The sequence below is a fragment of the Cyrtonyx montezumae genome, unplaced genomic scaffold, assembly GCF_038088225.1.
Source record: "Cyrtonyx montezumae isolate F1298 unplaced genomic scaffold, pur_monq_1.0 scaffold_10, whole genome shotgun sequence".
Classification (NCBI taxonomy): Eukaryota; Metazoa; Chordata; class Aves; order Galliformes; family Odontophoridae; genus Cyrtonyx; species Cyrtonyx montezumae.
In genome coordinates this window covers 16,419,074-16,443,745 of record NW_027071826.1, presented here as the reverse complement: position 1 = coordinate 16,443,745, position 24,672 = coordinate 16,419,074, and the positions used below count along the sequence as shown (strand labels likewise).

The 24,672-nt window shown below is 34.8% G+C and overlaps 1 protein-coding gene across 2 annotated transcripts in view; it reads right to left on the bottom strand.

The window, feature by feature from the left end:
• Positions 1-24,672, bottom strand: part of GALC (galactosylceramidase) — a 34,558-nt gene that overhangs the window by 5,602 nt on the left and 4,284 nt on the right. Inside the window, exons 5-14 of one of the 2 annotated variants that reach the window (XM_065751697.1) lie at positions 22,238-22,377; positions 20,877-20,915; positions 10,827-10,957; positions 8,192-8,347; positions 6,044-6,168; positions 5,001-5,128; positions 4,501-4,590; positions 3,294-3,383; positions 2,037-2,181; positions 992-1,172 (exon numbers count right to left, since the gene is read on the bottom strand). In XM_065751697.1, coding sequence (XP_065607769.1) covers positions 992-1,172; positions 2,037-2,181; positions 3,294-3,383; positions 4,501-4,590; positions 5,001-5,128; positions 6,044-6,168; positions 8,192-8,347; positions 10,827-10,957; positions 20,877-20,915; positions 22,238-22,377 — 1,225 coding nt within the window. Of the gene's footprint in view, positions 1-991; positions 1,173-2,036; positions 2,182-3,293; positions 3,384-4,500; positions 4,591-5,000; positions 5,129-6,043; positions 6,169-8,191; positions 8,348-10,826; positions 10,958-16,080; positions 16,209-20,876; positions 20,916-22,237; positions 22,378-24,672 lie in introns of both variants that reach the window. The other variant, XM_065751704.1, reaches the window with a different exon arrangement.

Sequence of the window (24,672 nt, the reverse complement as noted above, 5' to 3'; positions counted from 1 at the left end):
AAATGAGAATCATAATACACGTTCTCAAAAAACATCACTGATCTGGTAACAGTGGAAAAAAAAAGACAAAATAGCTATTTGAAATGTTCTTTGGAAAGAATTTAAGGTACGCTCTTCCAAACGAAAAAAAATCATTTTATCAAACTTAAATTGGCTCAGTAACAGTAATTAATAATAAACTTAAAGTATTTGCATAAGAGCCTGTTAAGCATTAAATACTATGCTGAGATATACTGCTTCATTCAAAATTACTGCAACTATAGCTCCTAGAAAGAACTATAACTGTACTCTTATAGAACTGGTAAATCTTAGCTACATCTACACAAAAATAAAGTCATTTTAAGCAGTAGATAAATGGAATACACACAGTTCTAGGAACTGCTCAGAAGATGGCAGTCTCCAACAAATATAACTGAATTAACTCCCAAACTATTGCAACACAAGACTGATCATATTACTAATGATCAAGTAACACAATTCAAAAATCAAGAAAAATAAATTGAATCAATTTTTTGTCTCTTTTAAAGAACAATGGGAAAAAAAATCAGTTTACACTTCAAAATTCTGATTCTGATTTTTTGTTACTGCTGTTTTAACTTAATCTTCCTAGTGAGCCATCCCAAATCCTCTATTCTCAAAAATAGCTTGAATAAATGTGCCCAGTAGCAGTCTAGGAAATCTTTTCTCAAGGCAGTGGACCACTGAGACAAGATACCAAGAGATAAAATGGAATCTTCATCTTTGGATGCTTTCAAGACTTGTTTAAATAAGGTCTTGTAGACCTGATCTACCAACAGAGATGGCAATGGTGCTGAGTATGGCTCAAAAACTTAAGTCCCTTTCATCATCATTTCTACATTACTACAGATTGCTTGAAGGTATAAACCTTCCATGCAAGAGAAATGAAGTTTGAAAGAGATCAACAAATCACAATCCACACTGTTAAGGACATCATTTCCTCAGATATCACCAAGAAGTAGTATTTACATACCACTGAAAGTTTCCTATGATGCTGATTGTCTGGTCTGCATCAGACACCCAAGTGATGGGCCGCTGAATCACCACCTGTCGAAGTGTGAAAACATGATCTCCTGGGTCAGAGCCATTTACGAAGTACTCAAATACACCTGTCTGATCTGCAAAATTTGGAGCTTCGCTGAAAGGCGGATTACCTGTACAGAGAGTAAAATATGTCAGCGCCAAAACATCTTTCTTTTGTGGACCTTGATTTCAGAGAATTCTTCTGAAGGTATCCACCATACTTCTGACTAACTGTATCAAAGTACTGTCTCCAAATTGAAGTTTTAGAAGTTGAAAGCAGGACCACTTTTTTAAGTACATGAACAAAATTCCTTTTTCACCCCCTCCCCCCCTTTTTTTTTTTTAAATGGACTCACAGAATTGTTTATGTTGGAGTTCGAGATGGAAGCAACCTTTAAAGGTTATCTAGTCAACTCCCCTGACAAAAACAAGGACACTTACAGTTACAAGAAGTTGCTCAGAACCCTGTCCAACCTGACTTTCAAGGTTTCCAGGTTTCCTTACATCCAGTCTAAATCTTCCCTCTCAGTTTGAAACAACTTCCCCACATCCTAACACTGCAGACCATGATATAAAGAGCTTGTTTCCTTCCTTCTAGTACACCTCCTTTAGGTACTGAAAGGCTGCTATCAGATCTCCACAGGGTCTTCTCTCATCCAGGCTGAAGAGCTCTAGCTCTCTCTGCCTGTTGTCTGAGGGAAGGTGTTGAATTCTTTTTACATTCCCTTTAAAAATTAGTTCACTGCATTTGAAGATATAACTTTGCATCAATAATTTTGAAACTGTAGTAGCCTCTCAAGAGCTAGAATTAAATTTACCTACTTAGAAGGGAGGTACACATACACATGATCAGAGAAACAAAATCTGAAACTCATTCAGATTCATTTCATGTCTTCTACACCAGATGACTCAAATACCACAACTGTTATGGCCTTTCTACCGTTAGGCCATATCTATGTGAGAATTAAGCTTTTGATAAAAGATTTCTGACTTACGAATATTAAAATCATCTTTATAGTTTGAAGGAAAGGGTTGAGATGGTGGAGGCTCTGGGCAGCTACACTTCCGCCCTGTCTTAAGTGTAGTTAAAGTATAGACTTCATCCACATCTAGGTCTAAAGAAAAACTGCCTCTTGAGACCTGGAATTAAAAGAAAGTTCAAGATGCAAAAATCAAATTGCAACATAAAAAAAGAGTCCAAGCTTCTGAATTCAGCGATACCCTCTAAAGATTAATTTAATGCAAAAATCGCCTCAATGTTTAATATCACCAAGCTGTTTTGCTAAATCTCTTTATTACCTCCAAGTAAGTTTGACTACAGTTTTACTAGCTGTATACAAACAGAAGTAAGAAAGGAAGCCTTAAATATACAGTTAAAGCATGGAAGTCCAGCAGCTCCAGCAATGCAGGAACACACACCTGAAATTACAGAGACTATTGGAATACTCCTTTGTGGGCAGCATTTAAGTTACATTAGGTACAATGCTCTGTTTTTGAGAATGTCTACTTTAAAAGTAATCAGCCTGAGAAAGTACATTTTAATCGAGTTTTGATGAGTATCCCATATTCTCACGTTCTTTCTACTTTGGGTAGTTAAAAAAAATCTCAAAGGTTCTTTCCTCAGAAGTATTTCTTATAAATGTATCCTGTGAGCAAATATTACTCAAAGTTTTGACGAAGAATACAGGTAGTGAGGCCAGAAAGTTGGAAGGTTATCATCTTCAGGCCACATAAATACTACAGATATCATCCCGCAAATTCTTCTGCAGCAGGAACAAAATTGCTAAACCTGACTACTTCTAATACTCAGCAGATGTCTGTTGATATCAGTAAAGTCCAGCTGAACAAACAATTCTGAGGTATACTATACTGACATTTTATTGCAACTCAAGTGTACAGGTTGAAAATGTAGTAAGGTGAGCCCAAAAGTTGAAAAAAGGACATCCACAGACTTCATTATCACATCAGAACCACTTAAATCACTACTCACAAAGCACATATCCACTAAAAAGCTGCAATATTTCAAACCTACATAACAGTGTTACCAGCCTAATCAACATTTATCTTCATGAATGCTCATCTTCAACATGTATTCATTCTTCTCAAAAGAGACAAGTTATCTTCAATTACTTTGACACATGGGTTTCTATTTTCTACTTTGCAATTCTATATCATATATCAAAGTAAACTATTCTACTTGCAATATCAATTCTAAAAAAATTATGGCAGAGTATTAAAACTAATTAACTTACCTTTAGAGGATGAAGTTGCTCAAAAAGAGTAGAGTTTGCAGATTCAAAACCAAGCCTAGAGTACCACACCTGAAGAGTTCTCAGGAAATACTACAATGAAACATAACATTAGATTATAAAAAAACCAACACAACAATTTTAATTTGACCTTGAAAACTATCACTGTGTAACTTTTGTTACTTTAGAGCTGCTGATCTCATCAGCAGCCACCAATTAATTCAGATAGCCATTACAAACCTTATTTTTCCATAATTATGCAAGGGATGATCCAAAAGTGATGCCTCCTAATATAATATTATGCTGGTCCACATGTCAGAGGTAAATGCACTGATGCTTGCTGAATGTTTGTGGGCACCAAACAGTTGATGTGAGCACAGTGAGGTGGTGGATGGTACATTTCAGCATAGCAACATGAAAGACAGGTTACCCAGACAACCATGCAGATTTATTTCTTTTTACAAGCACAGCATGCAGGCTATTGATCACAGCTGGTAAAAAACACATAACTAATGTTGATGTCTACACTGAAAAATAGTGTTTAGAAGCTGAGAATTTGCTCTATCAAGCTGTGCCCTTTTACTGTGCTCTATTATCTATTAATGTTTCCATGGAAATAAATAGGAGGCATTACTTTCAGAGCAATCTACTTACATCAGTAAGCTATTATCCTCATAACATAGTAATGCTGCATACATACAAACTAAAACAAAAACACAGAACAGGGAGATTCTCAGAATACCTTTTGATGGGATAGAACAGCAAAACTTAAATCATAGTCAGCTGCAGTTATTACCCTGATAACTTATCAGGTAATCACCTGGCAGATATTACCTACTGCCATCAGTAGCAACTGATGACAACTAGAAACATCATGATCACGTCAGTCAAACTATATCAACATTTCAGAGCATGTAGCCATGAAATAAATCTTCATGATAAAGCAAACTGTAACTCTGATCCAGAATTTTTTCTTCAACATACACAAAGAGATGGGGAGGAAGTAATTCAACAAATTCAGTTATGACATTGTGTCTTACAGTAAGAGACAGTGATTAAAACTTCAGCAGGCATATAACACCGAGTTAAACAGTTATAAACATATAAACAGTTGCGATCTCTTGAAATCTCGTCATCATTTGTGTGCATACACAAGATGCAGTGCAATTCACATAACAGAACTGACCAAATGTATTCAGTGCCTACTTACGAAAGACCCTTTGAGGTAGAAAGTTGCTCTCTGAGGTGAAACCCGGAAGTGAGGTAGTGGAGGCCTGATACATTTAGAGTGATCATGTGTCTGAAGAAAGGAAAGAATCAAAGGAATATACATTACGGAATCTATCAGATGCCAGTGTTCAAGAAAAACATTGTATAAGTTATAAAAAGCAATACAGGATCAATTTGCAAATATTTATTTCACTATCTTAATGATGACTTTATTATACAAACTGGAATTATTATTTTTTTTAACACAGCTTTTAAAAACAATTTCATTTTCTCCCGTAGTGTGTCATCAAATTAATATTTTTTTGTGATATAATGGCTATACAATGTTTAGATAGAAAAAAAAAAAGGACTTCTGTTTGTCTCAGTAACAAAGCTGCAGAAGGATTATGGAAGATATTCACATCCATGGCATAAACTGAAGCAGGCTCTTCGTAAGAAAATATTTCCTTTATTTACTATACTTTTGATTATGTACATTACCATAGTTTCAATTATTATGGTAAGGTTTCCAAGGCCATCTGTCAGAGCTACAAAACTTCCACCTCCTTCCAAGTGTCCATCCACTTGCAAGTATGACCAGCCTGGTTGAGTAAATTGTGTTGTATGCGCTGAGAAGGAACAAAAATCATAGGAAAATAACTAAATAAAGATAACTACCATTTCTGGTCTGAACTCAATTTCATATATGAAAATTATTTCCAAAGTAACAGAACTTCCAAGACACATTCTACCCAAAGATTACAAAATTATACTAAAAACATTACAACATCTATTCTGTGGCAGAGTAAACAATCAAGTCCAAGAAAGTACAGAAGAACTTCTCCTCAAGGAATAATCAACATGGAAATAAGATCTGCTCAGATGTTCCAAACTTTTCACATGACATTATAGCCACTGTTTTCCTAATGCTGAGTGACTAACAGAAGAACAAAACTTATGACATTTGCCTCAATCTTTCTTAATGGCATTGTATATGTCACCTACTCCATGGAGCTGTGGTAAAGACAGTAAGAGACTACAGAAGACCTACAGAGTAGCCAGTGAACCCCTGTTTTCAGAAGACACTGCTTAGAAGTATTTCCCTTTTCCTATGTACAAAGAAATGTTGAATTATATAAGCCAAGAACCTCAAGTAGTACAATACTATATAGTTTCTTTGCTCTGTTTTCTTAAATTGAAAGGCATCAGATGTCTACTTAAGGAGAAAATTAAAGAAGAATGAAAAAGAACTGGGAAAATACCCTAAACTCTACAGGGAAGTCAGATCCAAATAGTTTAATAGGGATGGCTATAAAAAGTAGCCGTTTATTTCTGCATATAACCTAATGGTCAAATTTGCCTACTGTTAGATCATTCTACTTCCTGTTGAAATAAGTCTTTTTTCTTTAAGGTATTTATAAGGTTTTCCAGAAAGCTACTTTAATGTGGTACCAAAAAATAATGCATGTAGAAAAAAAAACTATAAAAAGGTCTCTGATGATGCAGTTGTGCAAAATTTTTTTTTATTTATTTATTTTTTTTACCTGTAATCCAGATAGGTGCTTCTACTTTGTAGTGGCCACTCCATGGTTCCTGTGCTGTCATCAATCCACATCGACCAAAGGGCAATTCTTCATAATAACTAGCCACTAAGTTCCAAGCAATAGTTCTGGGAAAACAAGTTTGTTAGCACAAGAATTTACTCTTCTTTTTTCCTCCAACATACAGTGAAAAAAAAAAAACGTTCTAGCAAGAAGTAAAAAAAACAAATCTTTCAAAACAAAGAAATTTCTCAGCTAAAAGGAAAGAAAATAGCCAAACAAGCAACTCCTTCCACAGCTCCTACAAAAAAAAAAAAAAAAAAAAAAAAAGAAAAACGACAACAAACCCACAGGAAAGCAAAGAAAATGAATCAATTTCTAGAGCTGAGAACTTTATATAAAAAACAATACATTCTCTGGCTGTGTCATCATCATGAAAAGCTACATGTTAAAGGAAATATGCACCTGAGGGTTAAAGTCTCCATGCATACCTCCTAACTAAATCAAGAGGGAGGAAAAAAAAGAAGTTACGGTTTATTTATTTATTTTATTAGCTTTGTGGTATTTTGAGGTGTTCTTTTGACAGGCTTAGGTTTGTTCACTTTGTAAGCACCAGTAAAAAATATTATCAGTCTTCTTTTTTTGCACACATAAATAAAGAACATAATACAGCTCTAATCAGCCATCTTCCAGGAGTTATTTTAGGAATTTGTCAGGACACTGACAAGGTCAATTTGTTTTGTTTTGGTTTTGGTTTTTTAGGTCTTCTGATTTGTTCTTCAAAGTAACCTCTTGGTAGGACTTCAAACTTGCAGTCTTAGGCATGCAAATACAGTTTAATAAAAGAGTTTTATACAAAACAAAAGGTGGCATGAAATAATGTGTTTCTACATAGATGGGCACAAAAGACTCATTCTGAAATCATTACCTACGATTTATCACATATGTGCATTTCAAGAAGGATTATGAATTCCTCTAAGAATGCACTAAAGCCCTCAACAAGATTTTCAAACTCTCCAGCTTCCCCAAGATAAAATTCTGCATAAATTGAATATAAAACTACCAGAACATAAACTCAGATGAAATGAGCTTAGCAAAAATATAAGCCTCCTTTCATCAGGAAGAATTTATTTTCAATACTAAAGCAATACTGAATTTACAGATTTTGATAATTTTGATAATTTCTGAATATAAGATCTGTTTTCCACACTGCTTATCAAAGGGGGACTATATAATTAAGAAGGGCTTGCAAAAAGAAGAGAACAGGAATAAAATAGGAATAACCCCAAAGTCAGGTACTAGGGACATAAGAGCAAGGAATTCACATAGTAAATAGGTTAAAACTTTAACTTTGCAAGAGACAAGATTCACAGAACACAGTCAAGTTGGATTTCCCTTTACAAGTATGCAAGTGCTTTCTTCTGCGCTCTGTTTCAAGTATTTTGGGTAAAAACATTTGTCTTTATTAATCCAAAATGAAATTACATACAAGCTAAAAGTCTTGAAAAGATTTTGTTTAAATATTGGTGCCTTCATTTGTTGTTGTTCCAATGGAAACAAAGTATGTTTCCTATTGTGTTTTAAAACTGATTTATATCATTTCCTAATAACTTTCTTCCAGATACCAATTAAACAAGAAAATATACAAAGATAAAGGTTTAAAAAGATTACAGCAAATTTTAGAATGGATTCTCAGAAAGAAGTTGTATAAAAACAACTACATAATAAAATCCTTACACCTATTACTTTTAACTGAAGAAAAATAACTGATAGAAAACCTGAGAAATATATAACTAGATTAATATAACTAGATTAACTTCATTATTTTCCTCCTGTGATTTTTGTAGTAGTTCTTCTTAAGAAGAATTACTTTAAAAAGCATCATCAGAATCTGAAAGAGATCTAAAACTCAGTTCTATAGGCACATGTGAAAATGTAACTCAAGAATGCTTTAACATTACCACAAAATATTTCTCCAAGTGATTAAGAACAGTAGTCTTCACCTCAGAATATCTATATTCAGATGACAGAGGAAACAGTTTCAGTTTATCTACAGCCTTAGCAGAGCAGATGGATGAGCTACATGGTTGGTACTTTAGATAATCCTTACACATGAAGTCCTAAAAGCTATCAGAGGTGCACAACACTTACGAAGTCATGTTTCCATTCACGTAGTTTTGGTTTAGGATCCGAGCCCAACAGCCTGCACCTACTTCATCATTGAAAGTACTATAATCTTCTGAAGCCCATAGTTTCTTCTGAGTCAGTAAGGCATTTGCCACTGTTTTGGTCCCAGGATAGTGAGCCCTGCACAATATTTTAAAAAGAGCACTTACCACAAAAAGAAAAGCCATTGCTGATATTTGTATCTTCAAGCTTAATTACTCTCCTCCAAACTGAAAGTTAAAAACTAACTTACTCCAGAATAATTCTAATGGAATAGAAAATTTGTATTCTAGAGAAATATGTAATATATCACAGCTTATTGCATTCTCCTCAGTACACGATTACTTCTTTAAAACATATCAGCCTAAGTAAACTAGCTTTAAATATGTCACACAATATCCACAGCTTGTCAAAGTAAAGCTTATCTTGAAATTGACTTTGGTAGTATGTTACAGTTACAAGTTATCTTATAGTGTCTTAGGCAAACCTTTAAATAATTATAAATTAACAGCAAGATACAGCACAGGAGATTACAAACACTTTGCTGCATTGAAGTCTTAGCAGCTGAACATGAACTTGGTTCTTCTTGCACGCCTTTTTAATAAGCTCACGTTTCAAGAACACATGCTGAGTGGACTGCGAGAGCTAAAGAGGTGTAAACTGAAAACACCTGAAACAATTCAAAAACTAGTTTTTGTCACAAGACCTTCCTTAATATGTGTACAGATACCTTCTCCCACATGAAGACTACTAATCAAACTCAATCACGACACTGATTCAGCTGGAAAGTAAAGTATAAAGATTTCTTTTACTAATGGGCTGAAACTTGACAAATATAATCAATTCACAAGTCAAGAATGAAAAAAGAAAGAAATAAAGAAAGAAAATACAGGTATTTCTATGGTTAATTGTTGGTTTCAACTATTTTGCCCCTATTCAAAAACAGGCAGTTTCTCATAGTTGTAGTGCTTCATACTCGCTTCACTAGTGATAACATAACAGATAGTAGAGACTGCAGCTACATCCTTGTCTCTGCTGTGCAGATTAGCATGTTTTCCCTTTGGCTTGGAAACACAAATATTACCTTGGTACCAAGTGATGTTTTTTTTTTTTAAAGGCATGAAGGTTGCAAAGACAACACAGAGAAGGAATAGATCTGCATTTCTACAGTTTGTGTCCTGAAATCTTTGTCTTAAATATTGTCACTATATCTGTCAAATAAAAACTATAAGCAGAATCTCAGCTCCATTTAAAACCCACTTGTTTGTAACACTCACTTTTCGTCCCATTGATCTGCAAGCAGGTAAAACAGTCTCACCATCAGTTAAGAAATGCATCCTTTTTCTCTTAGACACAGTTTCAGCTACTGTTAATAAATACGATTTATAGTATTTGTGTTTTACTCAGACACTGCTGTTAATTAAGGTAAAAACCAACTTGTTTAAGGTCTAAACTACTTTTAAGAAAGTAGGATGTGAATAACTAGTATGTAACTCCCAATCCATACCAAAACTTCAGTAGTTTTTAAAAAGTAAATAAATTATTTTTAAATTTTTGAAAAGCACTGTAGCATGCTCACTTTAAGACACACCAAAATGCAGAATGTCAAAATTTGCTATCAGCTTACAGTGCAGACTTTCACAAAGAATATGCATTGATTTGTTGAATTCAATGTAATTTAAAGAAAACAATATCATACTAAAACCCTCTTGGGTATCCTGTGCCAATCAGGACAAAAGCCTCAGCAATTAACTAGCAAAGTAAAGGAGAAAAGCTGGAGCCAGAACAATACGCTTTAATAGGCTTTACTCCTCCAGCAGTGAAAACAATTAATAAAAACAAATCAGTAAAAACTGCACCAGAGAATAATATGTACACAAAATAACAGATAATTTAAGGATCACTAGTAGGAACAGCCATATCTGAAAAATACGATTGGGTCTGCCAAGTTCATAGAAGATCATATCTAAAATTTAGAGATAAAGTTTAAAAAGTTAAGAAAGTTAGTGAACAGATCTTACATGTTCGTATTCATAAGCCAGTAATCAAATTTAGTCTACCTCTGGAAAACAAGATCACCATGTGATGAAAACAAGATCTAGAAAAACAAGTCAGCTGGTTGTGTGCTTCACAAACATTACACTCCAATACTAACAAAATGGGACCTGAGAATCAAGACATTGTTATAACAAAAAAATAAAAGCCTCAGTTAATTTCTGGATCACACCAGTTTCTCTAACAACAGAGTGCTGGAAGTTACTAATTCAAGGCCATGCATAAAGCTGTAAAGGTAAAGCACTTTTTGTATATAAATACAGGAACTGAAACAAGCTTCAGGGTAAAAAGGTTTTACTAAAACTCACTCAAGCCAATAAATAGCAGCCACAGCAAATGAGAGTCTTGCACACTACTGGAAACTCACGATTCAATTAAAGGTATTAAGCTGCAACCCAATTGGGTCTTACTAACCCACTTGATGTAGGTTAGTAAGAAAAACTACAGCATCAAACCTGCATCAGGTAACAGTACAGAGTGGTACAGCTTTGGTTGTACTATTCAAAACAAACAGAACAAAGACAAGTTGTGAATAAACCAGAAAGATAAAAGGAGAACCCCCTACCCAATGACATCGACCACTTCGTGGAGCTCAGAGTCAACCAGCAACACAAAGGAAATGGGCTCCCACAGTCTATCGCTGGCTATGATCCTCACCTGCTGCAGACCATTCTTATCCAGAGTGAACCTCAACAGCTTTAGGATAAAAAAAAAAAAAAAAAAAGCAGAGAACAGAGAAAAGGAATACATGAAAAAATGTTTTTCAAATTGTCAAAAGTTTATAGTGGGAAAGGCACCAGCTCCATCAGGAGTCTTCAAACATACTCAAAAAAAAACCCAAATCATTATTCAATTCTTGTTCTTTTAAGTGGGACAAAAACCTTTTATACAAAACAACAGGTAATAAAGCAACTGTCAAGCACAAACTGCTTTCAAAAAAAGAACAATCTTCTTCTGTCATGCCAAACCCCAAATTACACGACAATAGCAAAGTGAAAAACATTTGGTGATTGTTACATACACAAAGCTGCAGATGAAGTTAAAGACAGACAAAAACATACATTTTCAGACAAGATATTCTATTTGCAGATAAGCCACTTCAATGATACAGTGCTAAAGGTTAGGCTACAAGAATTACATGCAACAGGACAAGGACAATCAAGTATTAACAGCATAGGTCTTGTGTAAGCAAAGCAAACCATTAAAGGACTTGGCTTTACGTATTCTCCCATCTAATCAGCTATTTCAATTTAACAGTGAAGCTGTGCAAATGAAATCAGCTTTTCCTAAACACTACCAACAGAAGAAATGAGAAAAACCCCCATACACGTATATACCATATTACTCAACAACATCTAATATCAAGTTTTATCATTTCAACAACCATACTCCTCTCAAGAGAGATGTACAAGATATTCAAGAGGCCTTGAATGTTACTGAAACAAGCCTAAAGTCACATGCAAGCAAAGCTAACAACAGTTTCTTGAAACTCAGAAGATCCCTAAAAAGCATCCGCTGTACTTGAAATTCAAGTAATATCAAAGCCCAACTATTTTAACACTGCATATAGTTCTACAATATACCATCATCTCTAACAACAGACACTACCCACAAGAAAAATGATGCAAGATCTTCACAGATTACCATCTGAATAAGCTTATTTAGCCTGATACCAGGTTTTCCTGTCCCAAAGCCTTGACAAAATTGTATTAACTCAGTATTATATTTGCATTGTATTTTCCCATCATATCTTGTATTACAATATGGCAACATTCTGTTTGCAGACTTGTATACATCAAGGCTAAAGCATTTAGTGTTTGAGGTCTGTTCCCAATGACTTCAGAATGATAATTGCAGCCCTGTCTTCAAGAAAAATCTGAGAAGCTACTGGCTGTCAACCTAGCCAAACTCCCTGAGAACGTCAGTAGGAAAAGTTTTTCAGAAAGCCATTTCTAAGTACAAGATGGACAGGAAGTTTACTGGGTACAGTAACATGGATTTAGCATGTGAGAATGACATCTGACAAACCTGACTGCTCTCTATGAAAAGATGAGTACCTGTGTGGATAAGGTTTCACCAATGGATGCCACGCACTTTGTATTTAGCAAGGTTTCCCACCAAGCTGTACAGAAAAAATCCAAGTGGGCACCAATTGCTACTGATATCCCCACATAGTATAGGCCCTGATATCCTACTTGATAAACTTAACAACAAAAGAACTCAGGAGTGACAGAAAGTTCTATGCTTGGGACAAATAATCCCTTGCAACACTAGTAACCATTGGAAAATTCACCAAGGCATAATAACTTAAAAGGGAAATAGAAAAGGAAACAAGATAAAAGGTAAAAGAACATGAACATGGTCAAACATGTAGAGAAAGTTTCCAAAGAAGATGAGAAGATATTCCAAGTTAACTAAGCAAGCCTCAGCACCATGAGCTAAGTGCACATTCTTCACTTAGGGAGGTTCAACCAGATATCCTCCAGAGGTAGCACCAAACAGTCAATAAATACAGAACATATCCCAAAAATGCTAAAAGAAAAATGCTATTCTATTGGTAAAATCCTCATTTCTAAACTGGGATTGTTTACATCCCTGTTACATCTTGAAATCAGTTATATAAAACCAAAATAAAGTTTCCAGTTTGTGTTTTGAACTATGTAACAAAATCTTTTTAAATAGATGCCAAAAAGATACAAGGTCCAAAAAAAACCCCAAAAAACAAAAAAAACAGGAACAAAAACCCTCCAACATACCACCAAAAAAAAAATCCCAAGATAAATCCTGAAGATAATATTTTCTTTAACTATATTTTTCTTCCACCAGTTTAGCATACTGTTGTGAAGTCAGTTAATCACTCCTCAAGAAAGTTTCCTAACAGAAAAAGCAGATGACAGTGAACTGAACTCATTCTTTCCTCAGGAAAAAGAAAGCCTTCCTTTATTATAAAGCTAACGATTCCCCTACAGCTGCAACTATATTAAGACATAAAAGTCAACAAAACAACTACTCTCTACATAAAAGCCACAATCGTTATAAAATAACTCACGTCACCCCTCCTCATTATTTAAAAGACTTAAAATAATAATAATTTAAAAGTCATCATTGTAAGTTACAGACAATAGGAGAGAGAAAAACACTGACATGGCAACAATAATTTCTGCCATTTCATCACGGTGTTAGAAAAGACTCAAGATGCATCAACTAAAAAATAAAGTGATTTGTTGCATCTAATAAACAAAAATTGACCTAAATGCAGATTTCTTTTCAACTGCCCAACATATAATCACTGTCCATTAATAATAGTTTACAAATGGCCAAGAACTATGGAGAAACAGTTTTACTTTGTCGACTTCAAAAAAAAAAAAAGAAAAAAACAACTGCGTAAAACATTTACATCTAATTGTGTATTTGCAAATAAGCCCTTAAGAACTTGCTAAAGAGCTACGTTTCATTAGATGTAGATTTTGTTTGTGGTGCTTAACACAGAACAGGTGGTACTATATCACAAGTAATACAGCTGGAAGAAGATTAGTATGAAGGTATACTACTACACAAACAATGCACCCATTAAAATAACATAGTAATACAGCAGTGAAAATAGTCTTACAAATAAAGCATGGAAGCATAATAATACAGTTTAAGGCTTGAGCTAACTAGATATTATTTTCTCTTTTTCTTCTAAAGAAATTCCTGTTTCAGCAGCACCTGCTTATATTCATTGGCATGAAACAGTGACAAGCAGTATGTTCATTAAGATTGCTCTGTCAATCAAAGGAATTGAAGCACGCTGAATGGTAACAGCTTGATATACTCTGTTCTAAATATTAAATATTACATATTACATATTAAGTCTGCTACCTTTTAAATTACAACCCAGTAAACATGAAGGGGCAGGGGTAAACAGACAAAAACCCTACCATACATCTACTATGTATGCTTCAGTTTACAAATAGTATTTTTGGCAGAGGTAAGGTCACAGGGAAACTGTGCTATCAAAGAAGAAAATGAAAGAAACAAAATGATAGCTCTGCCATCCATTTAAATTCCTTCAAAAAATTTAAGTAAAACAATATAATTCAAATCCCAAGTTTCCATTTAATAGTAGACCTGTAAGACCAAGTCACAGAGAGGAATACGGTTGGAATAAGATTACAGAACAATGTACAGAAAAGGACTGCAAAGTACAGAATTTAGGATTACTCAAGAAAACAAGCTGAATAGCTGATTTTTGTAAGAAACTAGACAGAGATAACTAAAAGACGAAGTTACAGTGTACTTCTAGAATCTTTATGAACTTGAGCTGAAGGACAGATCTGTGACAACTTATCTTTTTCGAGGTCAGCAAGAGCTCCAATAGTTAATTGCCTTAAGGTCAACACTGTTTAAGAAACATGGTGTTCTCACTCTGCTGTCTGTGTATTAAGCTGAGAGTCTTAACAGACAGCAACACGACTCAGCATACCCCCTGACTCTTCACCCAGATCAGTGGAAATAGGGAAGTTGGGGCAAAAGCATTTTAATCTTAAAGAAAATAGAATTTGTTCACAGTTCTAAAGGACACCAACAAAGAAAAAGCCACACACTCCAAGGTCGCAATTTAAATTTTGACTCCATAAAGCTCTTAAATAATGAAATAAGAACTGTACATATTCAGTTTATTGATTCCGCAAGTTTTGTCAGCATACAAACTATTAACTAAAGCATTCCTAATTCACTATGAACTTGCTGAGTTGCAAGTCTTACCTGTTCTGCATTAAGTTAGAAAGAAAAATAACCATACAAAAATTAGTTATGCACCAGTATTACACTTGATATTTCTCAGGAAGCTACTTCCAGGTGGTCAATGTTTGTAAGCTCAATGCATAAGAAAGCAGTTCCTTTACAGAATTCCTGATTAACTGTCTTGCTATAAGCACTGCATCATGGATCATTAAAAAAAATAATAAAATTCCAAGTATATCACACAACCTTACATTTAAATGAAGGCAAACATATGTTGGGGGGACAACAAGCAAGTTCTTAATCATAATATGGCTAATAACATAAGTAATAAATACATGTATAAATGGTTCAACTGTGTTGTAGAGTTAATTTCCATTGTGATCAAGCTATAGCTTAAAAAAAAAAAATCTATTAATTGTTTTCATAATCAGCGATAAGCAAGAACGTAAAAGCTAGAGAAACCAACTTGCAAAAAGTAAGGCAGAAACAAAGTGTATCAGGGAGCAAATGCTGGAATAATCAAGTTGCCATCTGCCATAACTGCAACAGTAGGTACTCCAATCTTATGAAATTGTGTTAGGTTGTATCAGTTTTAAAACTAACTATGGATGTTACCACATAAAAACAACAACATATCTTCTAGCTTTCAGATACAACCAGAAAGGTCACAAGCAAAGGATGTATAATAGGGAATATTTTAAGGGTGAAAGCTCAAGATCATCTGAAATTAGAACCTAATTCCAGATCAAGAATTCCATCCTAAAGCTTTTCTAACTTTGAAAGTGCACGTGCAAATTAGCTAGCACTACTGAATAACAGGAGACTTATAAGGTCAGAAGCTTAAAACCTAGCTCCTACCTCAACACTCAAGAGAAGTGATGGAAGAGTTGCCAGATCATCTTGCACATGCACGAAATTGAAAGATGAGAGGAAAACAGGAAAGGGTACCTTTCAGTTACCACCATACATGATGATTTAAATAAGTGATTAGGAACTACGACTACATAACTTCTCAAAAATAAAGGTGAAGACTTACTTACAGAAATGAAGTTATATATATAATATGTAACATAACTCCCTTCTCCCACACTTACCCAACTACCTGAACAGCATCATTAAGATATGGATCAACTACCATCTCCTTTGAAATGTTCCAATCTCCATCTGCAGCGATGATGCCAATGTTGCTTAGCCCCAGGTTGTCTAAAGAGTGCCGAAGAACCTTAGTAACAGATAACAACACTTAAAGTACAGCCTTTCTTTAACCATGCAACATGAAAATTTAAGACTGAAAACAATTTTAGGACTTTAGGAGCAGAAAGTGGAAGCAATTCTTCAGAGCAAGATGGGTAAGTGAAATCTTCTCAAAGTTGAGCCATAATGACAAATCAGATAAAGTTACTGATAACTGTTCTCTCCAATATTCAGAAAGCCACATTAAAAAAAAAAAACCACAACACCAGTATTATAAACATGTCTTCTTCTAAACATTATTTAAAATAATTTAAAACAAGTTTCAACAGCTTCCACCTGCAAGCGCATTTGGGAAAATACATCAGTTTGCAGTCTTCAATCTTAGACATAGAAGGGATGATGCAATATGTACTGTATATGAGCAGAGAGGAAAGAATTTTCAAGTCATTTCAAGACCAGCAGGCATGCATCTAATAATCTCTTGTAAAGTACTCTCTGAATCATGGAGGGGAACAGCAAGCTTTTCTGTCTTGGCATATAGTCATGATATGAACAATGAGTTCATGACAACATGAATTTAGAACTAATGGATACTAAACTTATTAACAATCTTTCAGCAAGAAAAGAAGTAATGAAGTTCTGTTCAACTACTTTAAGACTTTGAAACGCAAAGCTTACAAAAAAACCTCATGATGGTAGAAATATTAACTTAAAACTTTCAGCATGAAAAGCTTGAGTGCCCCTGTCAAAAGCTGTTTTTAGAAAAGCGTTTTTTCCAATAAATAAACAATATGATACTACATACTGTATTTTAAAAACCATGACTTTGGTTCAGTTTTCATTCAAAAAGGCAAAAGCCACAGCAAGGCTAGATCTTGTATTGAAACAGCATTCCTAGCAGAAGAACGGAAGTGATCATTCCTCACCACCTCAAGTACTGCGTTCAGTTTTGAGCTCTTCACTACAAAGACATCAAGGCCCTGGAGCAGATTCAGAGAAGGGCAACAAAGTTGGTGAGGGGTCTGGAGCACGATCCTTATGAGCAACTGAGGGAGCTGGGAATGTTCAGTCTGAAGAAGAGGAGGCTCAAGGGTTACCTTATTGCACTCTACAGCTACCTGAAGTGAGGATGTGGCAAGTTGGGGATCTGCCTCTTCTCCCATGTAACTAGCAATAGGACTAGAGGTAATGACCTCAAGTTGTGCCAGGGGAAATTCAAGTTGGACATAAAAGCTTCTCTGAATCAGCAGACAGACACTGGAACAGACTGTCCAGGGAGGTGATGGAGTCATCATTTGTCAGATACCTTCTCTTACGTTTGGCTGCAGATTTTCCTTTTCTGGTTCCCAACAGTTGTAAGATACTAAGCACACGACTGGAAGAACAGATACTGCCAGTTCAATTATAAGAACACTCTGAAAGCCTACACACATTTGATTTCATTGGAAGAAAAAGATAAGAGAAAGTAGACAGGCAGACAAAACCACATTTCTGAAAATAAAGAAGTTCTGCAGATAAAGTTCACTAGCAAATAAAATCTAAAGGAACTGAGGCTTCTAAAGATGTTTCCCAGGTGATATCTAAAATTAAAGGTATAATGTACTACAAGTAGAAAAATTACCAGTAAATTAATACTGATGAATCCATTTGGGTGTGGGGAGTAGCACAGGATAGGACCATAAAGATTTCTGAAGCAGGATTCAGAAAGTATTGTCACAGAAATTATTATTTTTATTAGACACTTACTTACAAAGTACACTGCTTAAGTTTGTGCAAGACCCATAGTAAGGAGGAATTTGACTAATTAAATTGAAACAGTACCCTGCAATAAATAATTTACTTATTCATAAATTATTTTTATCTAATGCTGCCAACTGCACTAATAGATCTGGCTGTGTTGTATGTCATATAAAGGCACAAAGTCTCCAGAAATGATTTTAGGATCATGGAGGTTCACTAAAGAAAGAATGTCATCTTACCACAAGAGAAAATGTTAGCTGCTTTGGAATGGCACATTTCTAGAATGATTTGGATTTTTTTTTTATGATTCCACAGAAGAGCTAGCAGAGAAGACAAAAATATATATACAAGCAGTCTTTGAAAGAGGAAGGACAATAATTAAATCTTTAGTGTAGCTAGAATTAGGAGAAAAGATAACATCCAATGGACATCCAGCAAAACTTAGGTTAGACATTCAGAAAAACTGCCTAATCATGGAGGTAGTTCAGCAGAACAGAATGACTAGAATCACTGCAAAATGTCCATGTGAAAACACATGTACCAAGGACACACTACAGATACCCAAAATACGCACTCCACAATAGCATATTCAGAATGCGATCATTCCAGCCACTCCATGCCCCCAATATGCACATTTATACAAAGATACACCAACCCTAAAATTTTAACAAGTACAATAACAGTATTTAAGAATTTGGAAGAATAGGGTATTATTGAAGAAGAACTTAAAAGCAACAAAATCATCACTTCTGCTTCATTTTTTTCTACTTTGTAAGAAATATAACTGGAATTTTAGTGGATGAAGCAACTAAAATAACTTCTTACAGGTTAAATATTTAGCAAGATAACCAAGAAGACAAACTTACATATGTCATAACAAAGAACATTTGTTGTGCAGATGCACACTTAAGTAAACATGTTTTTTCTAAAATGGCTGACTGCAAATTGAATTATGTTGGATAGAGATGCCACATGACACTACAGAGTGCAAGAGAATGAACGATAAAACAGATGTTAAATAAAGCCATACAGTGGAGGAAGGCTGACATTTCAGTAAATATTTTGGTGATTTTAAGATCAATCTTTAAAAACTTAGCTGTAGAAGCCAAAAGCTGTTCCAATTCAATGGTATTTAAAAAGCTAACAAACAGAATGCCACACCTGCACTTGACAGTTTGTTCTCCACATTCATTCTCCTCACATCAAGAAGCCAAGGCAAATAGATTAGAAAGCCTCCAAGAGACATTGCAGAGGGCTAAGCAAAAGAGAACCAGTTTTGTATGTGATGTACAGAAAACTAATAAATGATTTAGTAAAATATTATTTTATTTATGGTAAGATCTGCCTTCTCTTTGATGATTCTTTTTACAAAAGCTTGTTTCACAGACTTTTCAAGCATCTAGTCTATTAATAAATCTAATCTGCAGTTCAAAAAAAAAGCAAAAACATTTTACTCTATCATGTATTGCTTCATTCTAGCCTGCATAAAACTGTTCTCAGTTCTGTTTGGTTTTGCTCTTATAACACAGGTACTGAGCAACATGAGATTTCAACTTGAGCTCCCCAGGAACATATATTTCTTCCTGCTCCCATACCAGAATAATGTAGCTACAATTAGAATTACCCTCTAGGAAACTACTAATATCTTTAGGTTTCTCCATTAGCCCATACCTGACTAGTGAACCACTTCTGTAGCAGCCTAGAGAAGTGATCATCTAGAAAAATCACTTCAGTGAAGTCAGTCATGTAATGAAGCACAGATAACATAGAATTTAGTCTAAGTTTTGATAAGCCACATAAATTAAATTGCTGTGGTAGCAGTGACCAAGTAAATCAGTTTAAAATACACAGTTGATTAACACATCTATTAGCAGGAAACACAAAACTGGATGAGATGTTCCTCTTTGTTATGAGGTATAATGCCAACAATTTTCTGCTTCCTGCTATCCCTCAGTCAAAGCAGTTCACATGAGCTGTAAAGGAACTCATGTACTAGGAAGGAAATAAAGGAAAGCAGGAAAAGGCAGAATTTTATATACACCAGCCTCATTATAGACATTTAACCCATGTCTAACTTATTTTCCCTCCTAATTAAAGGTCATGTCTAATTGTTTTACACAACTCCCTTTATTATTCTATTAAAACTAATCACTGAGTGAAATAACTACACAAGGTGTAAGTTGTGTCACTTGTACTGGCCTTATACAGTGTATACAAATTAAAATAACATTTCCATTAGCCACTAAGTAACTAATCTAAAGCAGAAGGGATCCAGTTTCTGCTGACTTCTGCATGACAAAAAACAAACAAACAGCAGTTTTCTTCACTCAGCTTAACTCTTTTTTTAAGAAGATGTAATAATTGCTTCTTAGCCCCAAAGCAGCAACAAAGAAATGAATGCAGCAGAATTTATGCTCAAGTATAACACAATTCAAACAGAATTAAGCCTTCAAAGAAGGGCATGCAGGGAAGGAAGCAGTGATAGTGTTACCTCATGTGAAATACTGTCACTCTCCAACTCATTTAGAACACAAGGTATGAACTTATACACAGTTAAAAGAGGTTTTACTTTATAGAAAAGTCACATAAGAAAATGCAAAACAAACCTGGACTTGTATATCAATAACTTAAGTGCTTTATATTCACTGGACCCTTACTTCAGAATTTTAAGGAATTCTAGATCTTAGACTTACACTGAAGCTATTTTCCACCCAGTAATAAGACGAATTTGTATGATTCAACTGGAGCTTCCATTCAAATAAAAGTTTGAGAAAAATATTCTAAAGATGTGACCCTATCAGTATTTTACGCCTGCAACCACCACAAGAAAGAGTCCAGTAAGCAGTCATAGAATAAAGGTCTCTATTAAAGAGGAAGTCAAACAAGCAAATCAAATGTGCTTCTGAAGCTTGTCTTATCATTTACATTTCACTTTGGAGAAGTAAAATATACATACCTTAATATATTTGCTGTTAAATGCCCTTTCATTCCATATCTATAAAGAAAAAAATAAAAAGCCATTTAGAGAAGCCAGGATACATTGATATATAATGTCACCTTATATATACTTAAGCCTTTCACAATCACTTCTGAACTTAATGGTTTTTGTTTGCTAAAGGAAATTGCTCTGATTGGTTTTATCAGCCCTTCATAAAGGAGTTTTAAGTAAGCATTTGGTTTGAATTTTTATATATCTAATTCTTAAGCCTATTGTCTGTAGTCTGGCCAAACAGAACACTAATGCAGTGGGAGCTCTACAATGGTTAGCCTTGTTATGCATTACATATTGTTAACAATAGGTCTATAGTTTGGTAGAAATCATGGAGAAAAAACATTGAAACTTCAAGACATGGTCAGAGAATATCAAGTAACCATACAGATTCCAGACATTATTTAAATATACTTAATATGTAGAACTTACTTTGAAAGCTTAAGGCAACAAGTAAGTTGTGTTATGCACATAACTTTCTCCCCACTGCCTCCCTACAACTTGTTATTCAGAGTGCAAGACTGACACTGACTAGAACACACACCAACCCAGAGACATTCCAGAAGAGACATACATCATATATACCTTCCCACACTACAGTAAAAAAGATCAGACTTCCTTAGTGGGACAGGAGAATTGACTTGATTGTCAGCTTTTCTGCAGTTAAATTGTTTTGCATCAAAACACTTAAAAGGACAAAAATAAGTCCTACTCTTACTGAAACACTAATTTCAGACAAATTATACATTTTCTTAAGCAGAAAAAGTTGAATCCTAGTCAAATAATGCATTTGAAAAGTGTTTTTCTATCTTAGTCCTAAAGCTTTTTCTCAACTATTGCCTCACTACTTACATATAACGCCCTATAAAACAATATGGCAGTTACACTGTAATATATACAACTTAAATACTTAATAATGCAGGTAAAAAAAGAAGTTGTAGAGGGCTGCCTTTAAGCAAAATAGAAATCATATTTTATGCCAAGAAGTCACATTAGCTGAGTTTTGCAAACTCTACGTCTTAACATTTTTCGTTAGTTAGTTACCTCTAAAACCCAGGGAGAACAAATGAGGCAGGAAGTTACACTCAAGTTTCAAAATATTTAAATTTTCTGGTAACTTTGTTCTAGAATTGGGAAGGCAGGAGCGTAGCCACTTTACACTGTTTCTGCATTAATGGTCAGTATTGCAGAAAGGCAGGAGTTATGCTAGTTAACAGTCTCATTGCAACAGTGATAACTACAATTAGTTTTTCCATCTCTCCCCTCCCCATTACTCAAAGAAACAAAAAAAGTCTTAGAAATGAAGACAGACAGAATATTTTACTGACCCCAACATAATCAATATCCAAATCATGATACTGCTTAGCTCCTAATATCCAAGAAATAATATAGTAAACAGTGACATGTGGATAATCATAGGGCCAGTTTTCACCCTTCCCTATCCATGATGGAAATGCCCACGGTAATCCTGAAAAGAGAGAAGAAAAAATAAATACTTAAGTGAGTGGTCTGCCTTATTCAGTACAGTTTAAGAGCAATCTGCACTTTATCCTTCCCAAACTGAATGAGCAGATAGCTTTTTAGATTCACATAGTTCCAGTGAAGACAACAAAAATTATTTTACAGTAGAATATGCTGTAATATAAACTAAGAACTCAGAAACTTATCTACATTAGAGAGCTACTGATTACATATTATCTTTCTATTGTAGAAATTCCAACAGGTTTAAAATTACGAAGACTTCTGTAAAAACATTTTACATCGTTATAGACAAAGGATCAATATTGAAATCCAAAAATCTCCTGAGTACGATTTTCATAGCAAACGATGATTAGGACTACGAAAAAGCATTTCTGAGTCTCTGCAGTTTATTGAATCTTGTGGTGAATAAGAACAAATAATTAACCTAAGCTGATTCTCTCACATTCTTGGCTAATTCTGTATAAGACAGCAGAGGTTATTTATTGAAAGGCATTCTGTGCTCCCTTTGTTGAAGGAAGAGGAAGATATTAATAATCACAATTAGTCACAGACGGTAAGCTTGTTATTTGTCACAGCACTTGTTTAAGAGAATCTGACCAGCAAAACCTGTACCAAGTCACATCTTGGGGATGTGGGTAGGAACCTGCACCCTGGATGAGGGATAAGGAGACACATAAGCAAGTAGAGTGAAAACAACAAAATTGTTACGTATTTTTGGTATTTCTCAGGTACTCAGAGTAACCTTTGTTCCACCTCTCCTCTAGGAGAAAAAATACAATTGTACTTCATTTAAAAACAGCTTCTAAATATTGCAAACTGAAATTTTAAGCAATACCTAATCACAAAAAAATCATGAGATGATTTAATAGTTCTGCTGTTGAAACTGGAATAGTAGATTAAACTACAGAGAAAGGAAGTCTGTTTAGTGATATAGAGGGCTATGCTCACAAAGCAGAAAATGAGTATAGGGGGATAAACTACGCAATCAAAATCGTCACAGTGGAAGAATAAACATCAGTGAACATCTTTCAAGTTCCTGGAAATAATTATGTAAAGAAACTGCTGCGATATTTTGAAGTATTTTTTACAACATTCACGTTTATACATTTGTTACAAGTTTTCATTTGGATAGGAATAAGCGATGCCAGACAAATTCCAATAAACATCAGAAATATAAATCTGATTGGCACTTGACTGTAAGAGCACTGTGGATAATCAAACAAACTATTAAAAAAATAAGTTGCAAGCCACACTTTCTTCCTTCTCTATGCTATGTTGTACATGGAAAATTACTCTTCAGAAAAAAAAAAGATTAATTCAGACTCAGCTACTCAATCAAGTGATGCAGTGTATTTATTTTTTATTAAGAGGTTTCTCTGCCCCAGAGACTACTGAAGTCTGGCTTGCAGTTTACAAAAGCACCTGATTATTACTATAATAGTTCTGCAACCGCTGCTATTACCACATACAAAATGGAAACAATTATACTGTACACTACATAAAAGCACTATCAGTAGGATAGGGCACTTGTATTCAGCACCAAGATCAATTTCATTGTCTCAAAAAAGTAAGAGATGAAGGCAAATATATTAAGATGTCAGGTCCAACAGCTAATTCTTAGATTTGTCAGGGAATGTTGAAGACCCCAGCACCCCAGCATTTAGCTCAGGACTAGTTCAGTGTTAGTTTCACTAAAACATTTGCTCAAAACAGCAGTGAGAAGTAAGTGCTGATATTTGTGCTTTTGCCTCAGAATTGAGCTATATCATGATTAGTAAGAAAGATTACATTGTTTCAGGAAGTACATACATGCCACCTGGTGCCTCACTATAAAAATCAAATATTTATAACCAGTCTCCAAAAAGTGTTTCAGAAGTGAACCTGAGTGGAAAAAAAAGTCATCCTTTTTCACATGAAATACATTCTGTAATGTTTTTCATCAAAATCCAGGATTCTGTATTTGTATTGTCACATTCACAGAGAGAACAATAAGCTGCTAGAAGAGGTTGCCCAGAACAGTTGTGGATGTCTCTTCCCTGGAAGTGGTCAAGGCCCTGGGCAATCTGATGTAGTACCTGTTGTTGTACTAGTGTTTAGCAACCCTGACTGTGGCTGGTGGGATGGAAGTTGATGATCCCTCAGGTCCCACCCCAATCCAAGTCATTCTATGATACGCAACCTGTGATCAAAACAGGGAAGCAATAAAGTTGTCTTACAACTCGAAGATATGTATACAAAGCTATATACACACACACTAGAGCAGGAAAAAGAAAGCACTCTC